Source organism: Epinephelus lanceolatus, chromosome 3, assembly GCF_041903045.1.
Source record: "Epinephelus lanceolatus isolate andai-2023 chromosome 3, ASM4190304v1, whole genome shotgun sequence".
Classification (NCBI taxonomy): domain Eukaryota; kingdom Metazoa; phylum Chordata; class Actinopteri; order Perciformes; family Serranidae; genus Epinephelus; species Epinephelus lanceolatus.
The window spans coordinates 25925319-25939171 of NC_135736.1; the positions used below are offsets into that span (position 1 = coordinate 25925319).

The following is a 13853-nucleotide window of genomic DNA, read 5'->3' on the forward strand; positions in this document are numbered from 1 at the left end:
AAAAATGGAAAATAGTCACTCAGTGGTACCCACTTGTCGTTCAAAGTGACCACGCACTAAAATTATGTATGACTTTAAACTTTAATAACATTTAAACGTGAGTTATATTAAATTTAACCTCTCGTACAGTTGTCATGAATGGGGAAATTGGGTAAAGAGACCAAAATCGTTTTTTGTAACAGACTGTACACGTGTTTATTTCTGCTGTAAAGTTAGGCATTTTAACATACTATAAAAAAATCAATACTTTGTGTTCATGTATAGATACACAATAGCCGCGCAAAATTTGCAATACTAAACTGTACTTTTACGGCTATTGCAACTTGAATTCAGCCAGTTGCTGTTGGTAAAAACAGATAAACACAGGGAAGGCATACATGTGTAAACAAAACTCAATAGATAAAGGACCACAAAATTAAGTTATTTGTCAAAAGAAAAGGCAAAGAGTGTGACTAATAGACATTGTCAGGAAATGACTCAGAAAATGAAATATCATAAAAATGCCATAACACACTGGAGTGATGCTTTATTAACTATGAATTGCTGTGATCAAGCTTGATAACTGCAGATTTCCAAGTGTTTATTTGGTTCAGCGAGAGAAACTGTCATTGTCATACATTTGCAGCCTTGAAGTGGCCATTTTATTTCACTGATTATTACGGCAGACATCGGCGACATCTTGACCACTGTGACAGATTATTATCATAATAATCCCGTCTGCTCTGTTATTTTCTCCTAAATGCTTACCCTGGACCCCTCCCCCACCGCATCCCTGACTGTATCCTGCTTATCAGTCCTTCTGGTGCATGCAGAGTGGCTTGGATTTCTTATAATATTCTGTCCACTGCTTCCTCAATTAATGGAACAAACAGGAGCTCAGATGTCATATGAGGGAAGCACTTTTATCGGCAAGTTGGAGGAGCTCAGTCTGAGTGGTTTGCCGCTGGAGTTGCTGCTGCTGGTGGTGGTGGTGGTGGTGGTGGGGGGGGCTGTACAGTGGTGGCAGCAGCGTTGCCGGGGATAGCATCCTCATTGCACAGCAGCCGAAGGCAGTGGAGGGAGTGGAAAGAAACGCATTGGAAATTGTAGGAGACAGAAGGGAGTAGTTGCAGACGTTGCATCCTGAGTATTATTTGCAATATCAGGAGAAGGTGTTTTGTGGATGGGATTGAGTTTGGAAAAAAGAGAGGGTGCTACAACGGGAGGCGTTGCTGTTAAGAGATAGAAGTACAGCAGAGGGAGTGGAGTAAGTGAGAAGCAATCATGAGGGAAATGGACCGACAAACTGTACTTCTCAACTCACGTGCCCTCAATGTGGATTAAGGTGAGCATCGGCATCTGTATTATGTGGACTGTAGATTAAACCAACCTGATCTGAGTGATGGAGTACCTGTGGATCAGCACCATGTGGAATAATAACAGAAAAAGCATCAGCTGGGAGGACAACTGAGGGTATTCGGCAAGGACCAGGAAGTGGCTGCGGCTTGCAGCTTGGCTCCTTTTTTCCACACGTCTTCTAACCCCAGAACAGCCAGGCTACTAATGAGCAAGTCGATGTGTGGCTGTGGCTGCAGCATCATCTCCTCTTTGATGAAGAGACTGGGCCGCACAGCGTGCTGCTCAGACCTCTTCTCCAGCCATACTTCAGAACAGCTGCAGCGACTGGCTACTGGCTGCCCACCTCAACCAAAGGTAACAATACGTCAGCGCCCACTGGCACGGCCACATCTGTGTCTCCATGCCCACCTGATCAGTCAGCTGTATGTTTTTTTTTATGTGTTATCACCCGTGTGCAATGCAGAAAACATATGGGGCCCGATATCATATTGCAGAAAGCACCACGTGTGAAGTACAGCGTCCTTCTTTATCTGCTGTGATTGTCCGAAACAATTTCTGAGGTATAAGAAGTGTGCTACAAGGGGGAGCAGCACAGCAATTGATTCTTTAATGGAACCAGGTGATTTAATGGCTGTCTTGCTGCCTTGACAACAGTGGACTTGCTTTCAGCTAGCAGAGTCATTTAAATGGATGAATGCCTTCAGACTGCCTGTGGTTTACAGTGACTGCTGCCCCTCATCAATTGGAGAAAAAGCTTTTTCTAATGGAACAAATAAAAGCCAAACAAGATTGCGTGTGTGTCTGAGTGCTTGTGTGCACGTGCCAGTGTCTGTGAATGAGAGTGTGACTTTGCTCTAACACAGGCTTCTGTCTCATGGCTGTAGCTTCTAGGGTTCCCTCTGGTTCATTGTTTGTTATGCACATGACTGTTTTAATAGTTGGCTGGCACTGACTGGGATTTCAAGTCCCTTCCAGAGTCCTTCTGGCAGAAAGCCATTCTCACAGTAGAGGAGACTGATTCTCTAAGTTTCCAAGAAGATTTATGCTCTCATGAGTAATGATAGAAATCCACAAAGGAAAATGTTGTGGTATTATTGTGCTGTTGCGTGGCAACAATTCAAATAAAGAGATAATGAGTGACAGTTTTAGAGGAGGCGTAGTGCTTATAGACAAAACCTTAATGTCACTTTTATGTTGAACAGAAGTTATTGTTTTCCTCAGAAAGCATTGTCACAGAGTGAAGTACTTGAAACTGTGGAAATGAATGTGGAAAAATGTTGTCCCTCTGTCAAGCGGCTCAGGGATTGAGGTTTCACTTTCTTCCTGTGAGACATCACAGGGCACCAGCTCTAAATAGAAACATTGATTAATAGCTTCTGTATTGAATTGGAGACAGAAGGGTTTCAACAAACACTGTGTATTTATAGGATTTCTGGACTTTGTAAGGAATCCTCGAAAAAATTTTTTTTTTTTTAAGTGGAGCCATTATACATCCGCTCCTCGATCTATATCTGTTACCATGTGCTTTGTGGGCAGCCAATATTTTCTCCACTCTCTCCCACTATTCTATTAAGGTCATATTGGTGTGATTTATTGCTGCCATTTGAGGGTGTTCAGCTCATTCCTCTAATTTTTTCCTTCCCTTATTCTCAGCGAGGTTTATGCACTCACTGTGTCCAGTGGCCTTGAAACGATTGAGACGCTTTTAAGTTGGGTTTCATCTTTTTCAAAGCTGGAGATCATTGTCACACTTTCGCCCCTGCAGGATCTCAGTTTTCATAATCCATCATTAAACACAGAATCTCCTCACAAGCATATTAATCATGAACTTGAATGATTTGTAATTGATATCTTTATAGATGCCTCACTTTTTTTAGACAGTCAACCTCCAACTCGGACAGCATTGATTTATAAATAAGCAAAGGTCAGCAGAAAAGAGTGATTACTTTGACCATAATGATTTCAGTGCGCAATATAGCCTCAGTTACTGGAATGAAAAGACAATCTTTACACCCCATTAAACCATACTTTAATGACAAAAGCCACTTTATTGCTAGTGGTGGTGACAGATGTTACATGAAGTTTGTTCTGCTGCTCAGAGTCACACTCTTGAAACATTTTCAAGAAATTGTAAAGTTTTACATTTGGTTACTCTTTCAGAACTAATTGTGCCCGAGTGTCTTCATGAACTTCTGTCCGAACTGTTTTTAATGGGAGAGAAAATTTTGTGTAATTTCTCCTAACCTTAAAACATTACTTTCTCAACCAACTTAAATAAAACAGCCATTTACTGGCAGCCTATGAAAAGAGGGGGAAATCACAGGATTAATGGGACATGATAAAAGAGTTCTGCCTGCTGTAAAGGCTATGTGGTGGAAACCATTAGCTGTGTTTGAGAGTTTTTCTGTTCAAGCTGTAGTTGGTAACTTTTTATTAAAAAAAAAAAAAAGTTTTTCGTGATATTTCCTGAAACTGCCACTTTATTCACACAGTGATAAATGAGACAGATAATATGTAAACAAAAAAAATCATATTCCTCTGCCTACTTTATTGCTTTGTAGCACTTCTAATAGCCTTACCGCACTTAAACTAAACTAAGCAGCGCTGATCAAATATTAACCAAGATTCTGTTACTGCATTGCCTATATCTCACCTCAGATGTTTTCAGAAACATATTTAGTGTACTGTTTGGCTGTAGCATGAGAAAGTTTGGGACCTGGTGGCCACGTTGGAAAAAGGCGAGCCGAAACAAAACACCGCCCACTGGCCTTTCTCATATTACAGCTAAACTGTACACTAAATATGTTTCAGAAAACATTTCAGGCGAGAAATAGGCAACACAGTAACTGAATCTGACAGCTGTGTTCGAGACTCCTTGACTGACTCTGGTTGTTTTCAGTAAGCTGTGGTAAATTCTCACAAATTCCATTAGAAGCAGTAGGAAGGGAAGGTGGGACATGATTTTTTTCTCCACAGACTGTTTCATGTACCTCTTTCAGACTGCAGGCACTCTTTCAGCAAATATGACAAAATTATTTTCATAAATGTAGCTTTCGGGATATTGACTGATCGTCATTTGTTTTCACAGGCATTTTATTTGTTGCATGGAAATCATAAAATATGATTTCAGTAAAATGTCATAATTGTCAGTTTTGTCAAGATAAAGTAGCAGTAGTAATAAATAAATGCCAATCTTTAGGATAAGATATAAGGATAGACCGATACATCGGCCGGCCGATATATCGGGCCGATATTTGAGTTTTTTACTTGTATCGGCATCGGCCGATATGCGTGTGGGTTCGCAGATTTATTTTTCCCTGGCACTTTTTTTCATTTGAAAGTATGTGGTTAAGTTGAACAAAGCTGTTGAATCCTACTGTGTACAGTAGTTGTTGTTTTATTTATGCTTCAGTTTAAATATTTGTTTATTTTATAAAGACATTACTGGAAGATTTAAGAGCACTGAACTCTTTTTTTTATTTGAATGTATAATAATAATAATAATATTCTACCTGTTCTACCTCAACTTTCCAACTTGTTTTAGTATTTTTTACTGTTCAATAAATGTTTCTTATTTTAAACTTGAGACCTGTAATATTTGTTATCATTGTGTCATTTTTTTGATGTAAATTGAGGGAGCAAAAGCAGTATCGGCCCCAAATATCGGCTCAAGAAAATCGGCAGTCCATAATCAGTCATCGGCTAAGGGTGATGGAAAAAAATCGGTATCGGCATCGGCCCTAAAAAATCCATATCAGTCTATCCCTAATAAGATATCATTCAGTATCCTTGTGGCCTGAGGGTAGAAGCTCCTCCTGAGATTCTCAGTGCTGGCCTGGTGTAACCAGTACCTTCTTCCCAACCTCAGCAGAATGAAAAGGCAGTTATCCGGGTGGCTGGACTCTTTAATGATTCTCCTGGCCTTATCTTTGCAGCGTCTGGTATAAACATCCTTTATGCGGGGTAGAGCAGTGCCTATAGTGTGTTTAGCTGAAAGAACCACTCTTTGCAGGGCCTTGCGGTCCTGTTCGGGGCTGTCTCTGTACCAGGCAGTGATGTTCCCTGTCAGGACGATCTCAATGGTGCAGTAGAGATTGCTCAGTATTTGAGGGGATACCCAGAATTTCCTCAGATGCCTGAGGGAAATCAGTCTCTGCCTTGCTTTTCTTACTACTGTGTCAGTATGCAACACCCAGGTCAGGTCCTCAGTGATGTGGACACTAAGGTATTTGAATCTATACTTCTCCACCGAGGACCCGTTGATATTAAGGAGCGCATAGGTCCTTGCCTGCTTCTTCCAAAAGTCCACTGTTATGTCCCTAGTTTTGCTGACGTTCAGAACGAGGTTGTTGTCCTGACATCAGTGGGTCAGATCCTCTACTTCTCTCAGCAAAGTTGGCAGAGTTAATTATGGTGTTGGAGTCTGAAGTAGCTACACAGTTGTGTGAACAGGGAGTACAGCAGGGGCCTCAAAACGCAGCCCTGGGGTGCTCCTGTGTTAAGGATGAGGGTGGAAGAGGTGTCTGCCCACTTTCAACACCTGGGGTCTGCCTGTCAGGAGAGAGACAAGAATTCATCAAAATAACTGCAGATATAATTTCTCTGGCAGTAGGCAGGGTGCTGGGGGTCGCAATTGGTGTCGCAAATAGATTAGACCTTACAAGTGATACAGAACACTTAAAATGGCTTTATTGATCTGATACTGCATATTAGCTCAGGACATGCCCAGAAATAATTTTGAAATAACAAATTGAATTTGAAATGTGTTACTTCTGGCTTGAGGAATCACAGCCATGACTAGATGGTATCTCAGTATGCCTTTGAGTTTAATTTGAATGAACAGTGATTGAGTATTATAGGAACAAGGAACACTAAACTGTTAATTTAGCTCCTGAGAAAGGTTTTACTGACTTGCAGTTTTAGTTTTCCTCTGTAACAGTAGGGAATGAGTTTGGATGTCAGCTGTGTGGTGGGGCAGGCAGGTTAACTGCTGCTCTGATGCTGTCCATTGAAAGTTAATGCATACCTGTTACCCACCCATCACAGCACGTCGAGAACTGAGTCCAGATCTACCCAAGAGAAACACACTCTTGCTGAAGTGCCCCATGTTGAGCCTGTGCACAAGGCTAAAGTAATAAAGTCTGTGCGTGCCACAGCTGTGGCTTTATCTGTGAAGTGCCAGCTTGGCACTTCCCCCTCCTCATCAGCAGCTCCACCAGGGACTGTCTGGATGTATGTTACAGTGCCAGACTGCTGGGCACACATTATCAAGACTGATCTATATACATGTTATTATTCTAAGAAAATGGAAAATCTTTTGGACACTAAGCATAAATAGTAACATGTTTAAGGGCACAATAAAAGGAAATCTGTCTTAAGTTGGCACTCCCCAAACTGGCTAGCTAAAGGGGCTCAGCATAAGCTTATATTATATTTGCACAAATACTTTAAAGAAGTGAAACTCTCTTTGTGTTGTTTGTTCATTATCTTTTTCGTCTTTTTTTTAAAAAAACTAACGCATTTGAATAATGAACGAATTGTTATGGTGTTTATTTTAGCAAAAACAGTTGCCCCTTTACTAGAGCTGCACATTTATTCCAGATATTATCAGAACTGCAATATGGCCAAGTGCAACATCCAAATTGCAGGAACAGACATTTTTTGATAACGGTAAAATGTGTCACAACATACCATTATATTGCAGCATTGTGGTGCTACAGTGATGCCCCTGACTACAGATCATATTCCAGACATAAGGGATCATGATTGTTTGCTACAGACCTCAGCAAAAAAAACATCATCATCATATTTCTCTATTTTTTTGTTTTTTAGTGAAAGTGAAATGTAGAAATTACCATTCCTACTAAGATCGCTACTCTCCATAACTTTTAAAAAATAATGGCAATATAATTTTTTTTGTGCGTATCATGCAGCCCTATTATTTACACATCCACTAGACACATAACATTTGCATTTGTTTGGAGTTTGTGTTTTTGGCCACCTGACAAAACGTAAGTCCAATATTTTTCCACTCTGTTTTCCAACCTGTTTTTTGTAGCTCTGTTTTGGTCTCCACCAACTCCTGAGGGAACTATCTTTCTTTGTAGATGCTAAAGGCTCCATTGTGGTCCACCAGGTAGTAGCCAGTCTTGTTCTTCCTCCTTGTTTGGTGTTGACCAGGTAGGGCATAGTGTTTTTATGCAGCTTTTTTAAGGAGAACCCTGTCTTGTCAGGGTTTTCCCTGCATAGAAAATATTTTGGTGGCCGCCAAAGCCGTTTTAGCCCTCCGCCAATGGAAAATCCCCTCCGCCAAAGAGGGGTGTGGGAACGGGTAAGGGAGGAAAAAAAAAAAAAAATAAATAAATTAAAAAATCAAATCTCAGTGCAGCCACTCAAAGTTAAATCACCATGGTTCGGACCAATAACAAGAGCCTGGTGACACGACTTTAGACCAATAATAATCGAGTTATTTGATTCATCAAAGATCAAAGTAACGTGTTGAGCCCAACGCTAATGTGTATACAGTATTCAAAAGCAGTGGCGATATGTCTGGCTTTTCTTGCTGACCAACGTCAGCAGGAGTGATTAGCAAACACTACAGCTAACTAGCTGCCTATGGTTAGCTAGCTAGGTAGCTTGCTAGCTTTAAGCCTAGTGTAATGTTAGTGCTTGCAAATCACTTGTAGAAGATATGGCATCGCTTAATACATTTGCAAGCACTAACATTACACTAGGCTTAAAGCTAGTGTAATGTTAGTGTAACGTTAGTGCTTGCAAATCACTTGTAGAAGATATGGCATCGCTTAATACATTTGCATGATATGTAAATGTATACCCCAAAAATTTTGCGTGCACTGCAGACATCACCACCAAAGCCCCTTTCTGAGCTAGGGAAAACCCTGCTTGTATGTCTTAAAAACAAGACTGAGAGTAGAGTTTACACAAAAACCAAAACAATGAGCTGAAAGATGCTAAAACGCTCCATATGGCTGAGACAGACTGCAGAGTTTAGTAATAATTCACCATGAGTTTCATATTACACATATTTGATGTACTGTTGGTATAAAATCGTTGTTAGAGCAGCTTTAATTATTGTCTGTTTTGACATGTTAGTTTATTGGCGATCAAGCTAACATGATCAGTAAAAGACGTTAAATAATAAAAACGACTGGCTAGCTCTGGGTATTATGGAGAAAATCAGAAAGCCTATCGCAATATTTTTACCGAATATAATATACTTCTGGTGCTTTCACAAAATATTTACACAGTGAGATTTCTGATAAATTATCACCAGTAATGTGGATGTTACAACTGTGTGTAAAGGCAAATAATAGAACAGCTCAAACTGTCTGGTAAGTTCAGAAAATTGCATCACCTTATTGTAATGCAGCCTTTAAAGCCAGGAAAAGACAACACTTACAGTATCAGAATTTTCAAAATCTAGGACGATATCAGGTCTTATATCATGATATTGATATAATATCTATATATCACCCTACAATGGACAGAATTGTGCCCCATAACTTAACAATGCCATAATTTTGGTTAAAAAATAAATAAATAAAAAAATAAAAATCGCTGATCTCATTTCCTCTGTTTGCTCTCAGAGGCTCTCCTGGGCACCTGTGTCACCTGTTTGCTTTGGGAGACATAAATTCACACCTGCCCTCCCCAGCTTCCCAAAGCTATTTTTGTCCACTTCATAGCTCTTGCATGCACAAGTTTCATTCATCAGTCTCTATTCTTAGTCCTGCAATACTGAAGATTGTGTGCCAAGTCTTTGTTCACTACAAGTGCTCCTAGACTCTTTCTATGTGTCAGACGCCCCAAAACACCAATTCAAACACTTAATAGAATACAACAGAAGAACAATTCTTATAGTTGTACATACTTCTATGCTGAAATGATTGTCTGCTTGCTATTTCAAGGTGCATTTAAAGTCATAGAATGATCCACCTGAAAGGTGGATGATAACAATCTGTCTAGAAAAAAAACACAACTGTTATTTGGCCTATAGATGAACAAATACAGTAAATCTCTTGGCCAACAATGAAATCAGAAATCAGTTACGTTTATCATGTTTGATCAGCAACACGTTTTTATTGTGGGTCAGCCTCCCTCACCCTGTTTGCACTGCTCACAATTGTTTGAACAACAATAACAACAAACACATTTCATGCTGTGTTTAGGAAACTAATTACGGAAACCTCGGCCGTTCCGGTAAAAGGCAGGGACAACTTTAGCTATTCATAGCCTTCCTCTTCTGAGCTCACAGCAATGAACTGGCAGTCCCGAGGGGGGGCTGTGCAATCTGAGATAGGTCTAATGCTTCCCACCACAGCACCGGGACCATACAACCAAGACAGGGAGAAGACTTACAAAAGGGGACCAGTGACTTTTTCCTCAAGGTCAAAGCAGTTGGTTTTCACTGAGACAGATCAAGTATGTGAGCCTCCCGAAAAATATGTTCTCATCTGTTATGTAGTGCATAGAGGAGATTTGGAAGTGCAGTCTGCGTAGCTGAATCTTAATTTGTCACAGTTTAAGATTAGTTAGAGACCTCATGTGGGCATTAAAAAGGCCTATCGGCACCATTTAAAGCTACATTAGCTGAGATTATGTGCAATTCAAAAGACAAAAATAAACTTCTGCTCAGTAAGATGTTTGACCAGTAGTGAACCTGTGACCTCTTGTGCCTGATAGTGAACCACCAAATGTACCTAGTCTGTAAATAAAGAGAATAAAAGCTTTAAATTAAGGATTAGCCTGGAAAAATGTACGCCAAATTTCCCTCCTTTGTGTTATTCACAATAAAATGTTTAGAAAAAAAGACCCCTTTTGTATTTATGATAGACTACTTTGAGAAATGTATGTAACGGCATGATGATCATATGGGCTTAAATCACAATGCCCAGAGTTATGTGACAGGAAGGAAATGTGTGTTCAACTATAATAATGTTTTTACTGCCTTGTGATGCGCTGTAGTTTATATACTTCTTTATGACTTGCAGAATATGTTATTTACTTGGTCTTACAAAGCTCACTGCCACTACAGATGTACACACAGTTTGTGCCCTTGCATAGTACTTGTTGTTTTTACTACTTGTCTTTACAGCCTCACATGTATTGATGGAAGTCATTGATACAAAAGAGCCTTAAGGATGGAACTGCTTTGCATGCTACCTACTCAGCCCACTACCTCTTGGATAGGACAAATCCATGAGTCACTCATTCCACTTACCTTTATTTACATAAGTCTTTCTCGCCACTTGAACGTTTAGTCAGAAGAATAAAATTCGTCTGTTGCTTTTGAGTGCTTTAAGTTGTGTTTGTTTGAGCGTTAGTCTTTGTTTCAGAATAGATTTAGATGTTATTAAAGACTAAAATACCAAAGCAAAGAGGATACAATGCCCTTTTTGTTTTCCATTGAATCACAGAGGTTATATCTCAGCTGTTTTGATCCTGATCAACTAAAGAGGCTGGACTCAGTGGGCATTCAACACATGATGTGTAGAAGGTTTGTCTTCCAAAAGCCTGTTTTGTTTTGAAAAACACAGTTGCTAGTAAATGCCTGGCATGTGCGTTTAAAGATGTGATGCCTGTGTAAATATAGAAACATGACTTGCAAATCTAATACTAGTAATACATATTGTTTGGACAAGAAGAAAGATGGGTTTTAGTAGGATCATACTTAAGTATTCACAGCGTGTATGTCAGTAGAGCAAGCAGACTGTCCTCCTTCTCCAGTTTTATAAGGAATAAACAGACTGTGATCAGACCTTAGATGCAACAATTTAGTCAATTCGGCGACATCTTGTGTCTGAGGGGCTTTGTTACTGTTTAAAATTCATTGACGTTGACAACTGAGATTTGTTTCCTGTTTGGTAGCTTTGCCAGATGTCTGAAAGAGTCAAGTCAGTTATGTTCATAGAGGCTCATCACAAATTTGCTTTACAGTCTGTACAACATACACCAACCACTCTCTATCTGTAGACCCTTTATACAGATAAAGAAAAGTCCACAAACAATCCTGGCTGTAAGATTGTAATACCATTTGGGTTTTTAAGCTGCCTTGTGACTCTTTGGAGAGGTTTGCATGTTTTGTTTTTTTAATCCAAATTTGTTTTATTTATCTGTCCAGCCAAATCTGAACAAACCGACAGTATTGTTTATGGAACTCAACATATCCACAGGCACCTGGTAGCTTCACATTCTTATACCCATGATAGTAATTTAGCAACCACAGCGGTACAATTCAACACCACATTGTTACAGTTCAGCAGACACATTGCAAACAAAAAAGCCTGCCCATGACCTCTTAAAGCTTTCAACTTCATTGCTGACCCTAGCTAACGTGTTCGTATGACACAATTTCAAACATAGATTCCTTCCATTTTTCAAACTCTGGAGGTGGTGAACTTTTCCAGAATTTAAGGATCACTCGAGCAGCTGTGACGACCCCTACATTTATCACAACAAGGTCATATTTTGGTACATTTGGTATTTCTGTTTGGTCCCCCATAAGGCACAACCTTGGTGATTTCGGTAGTGACATACCCAACCACTTCCTCCCTGTGTGATCCACAACTTTTTCCCAAAATGGGTCAACCAGTTTACCTTCCCAGATTGCATGTAGAGATGTTCCTGTTTCTGTCTCATATTTCCAACATAAATTCCCAGACATAAAGACCCATCCTGTACAGCTTCGAAGGAGTAAAGTAAATCCTAAATTTCCCCCTTGCTTCCTTTATATATCTCCCAGAATTTGATAGTATTTTCCAACCATTCCTCATTGCTTAATTCACACCTTGTGTCCTTCTGCTGAATGATCCTCAGATTTTTACAAATATCTTTTGATAACCCACTAAAGATTTTGTAGAATAGCCACCTTGTCTTGTGTGCTATACCAGGTAACTCCAAAAAACGGTAATACTGGGTTCTTATCTTGAATGAATTGGCCTTTAGTGTTACAGCTTCTGATTTGTAAATACTTTCAAAAATTACCTTCGTAGTCCAGATCGTATTTTTCCATGAGTTCCATCTCCATCTCCGTCTAAGTACAGGTCACATATCTTGTGAATCCCTTGTGCATGTAAAGAGGATGCATTTTCAGATTCTGGCAGGTGTAATGGAATATGACACGATGCAATGAATCACTGCTCGCATTAGAACAACCTGTTCAATTTTTAGTGGCTTCTAGAAATAATGAAAAGTATAAAAAGATTATAGATTGGAGCTTAATTTGGGAAACAACACGGGTAAAGATATGGACATGAGGGAGGCATGAAGTGGTGACTTTTACAGGGTCTTTTATGTAGGGAGCCCTTTGGTTTATTTCTAATGACATTGACTTGCAGCAACTGTGATAATGGCGCTGTTGACATTCATGCAAAATGGGGAACACTGATAATTTAACTATAGTCAGTAAATGTCAGCTAAACAAGTCAGTCAGCCTTTTACCATTTGAATAGTGTCTTGTTCTTGTGTAGTGAAAGCCTGTTGCCTGCTGATACTGATCTTATTGAATTGCTCTGGTATTGGCCAGATGTGCCCAGTCCACATTTAGTTATGCAATTGCAGCAACACAATTTTCTAAATTGTATAAACAGTTTAATAAAGTTTACACAAGCCTGAAGAAAAGTTTGATTTATGAACATCTCCACTCCCAGTTAAGAAGTTATATTTACAGGAGCAGGAGTTGTTGTAGCAATGGTACACAATAGGTGGTAGTTTGGGTATCTGACTTGGTATGTTGAGAGAAAAAGCAGAATCAGTGCATCCCTAGTTTTTGCAATAATGTGTGCAGTCAGCTGCGTGTTGGTTCAGGGACACATGGATTCAAAGTAAATAAACTTCCATCTTGAGATAGTTGCTGCTTTGATGGTGACAGATTAACACTGTGTATTGGGTTGGATTGCTGTCTGCATTGCTGAATCTGTGACACAGCGTCAGAGGGAGAAGCTGCCTCATTGTAGATAAAGCTCTGGTGCCTATCCTTCAATTCCACATATGGTTTGAGATGTTACGGAAGCACGCTATGTGACTTGTGTGTTTATTCAGTAGGTTTGCCATCATAATCCAGCGAATGCATAGCAGCAACCCGGCGGATTTAGAAGATAAACAACGAATCTTTAATTTTTCCGAAGCTTTTAGACTACTCAAATCTTAAGGACAGTTGTTGGACTAGCTTCTGGTACATTTAAGCCATGTTGTGCTTTCGTATTTGACAGATTGGACTTTGTTTATTGGCTTTGTTGGAAGCTGGAACACTAGTAGCTCTCAAGGCTTTTCTGCCCATCCGTCCGCATGTGAGGCACCAGTATCCAACGCTGTGTGATGTGAAGCCAAACACAATCACTCCCACCTTTTTTCCTTGTCTGCTGCTGAGCAGCAATAGTGTGGCTCCAAGAGCAAATGTTTAATGTCCATTATTGTAATTCAGAGGCAGGAATAGAACATGAAGAGGGATATTCACACTTTCTTTTGGAGGAAATAAGCAATTAAGCATGCGTTTA

General features: G+C 39.8%; 1 protein-coding gene across 3 annotated transcripts in view; it reads left to right on the top strand.

Annotated features, from left to right (window-relative positions):
* The window catches only part of fbxw7 (F-box and WD repeat domain containing 7), a 164367-nt gene that overhangs the window by 42473 nt on the left and 108041 nt on the right, over window positions 1-13853 (top strand). Inside the window, exon 1 of one of the 3 annotated variants that reach the window (XM_033624668.2) lies at window positions 9601-9780. The exons of the other annotated variants lie outside the window; for them this stretch is intronic. Coding sequence (XP_033480559.1) covers window positions 9616-9780 — 165 coding nt within the window. The 5' untranslated portion in view covers window positions 9601-9615. Of the gene's footprint in view, window positions 1-9600; window positions 9781-13853 lie in introns of those variants that run through there. 3 annotated transcript variants of the gene reach the window in all.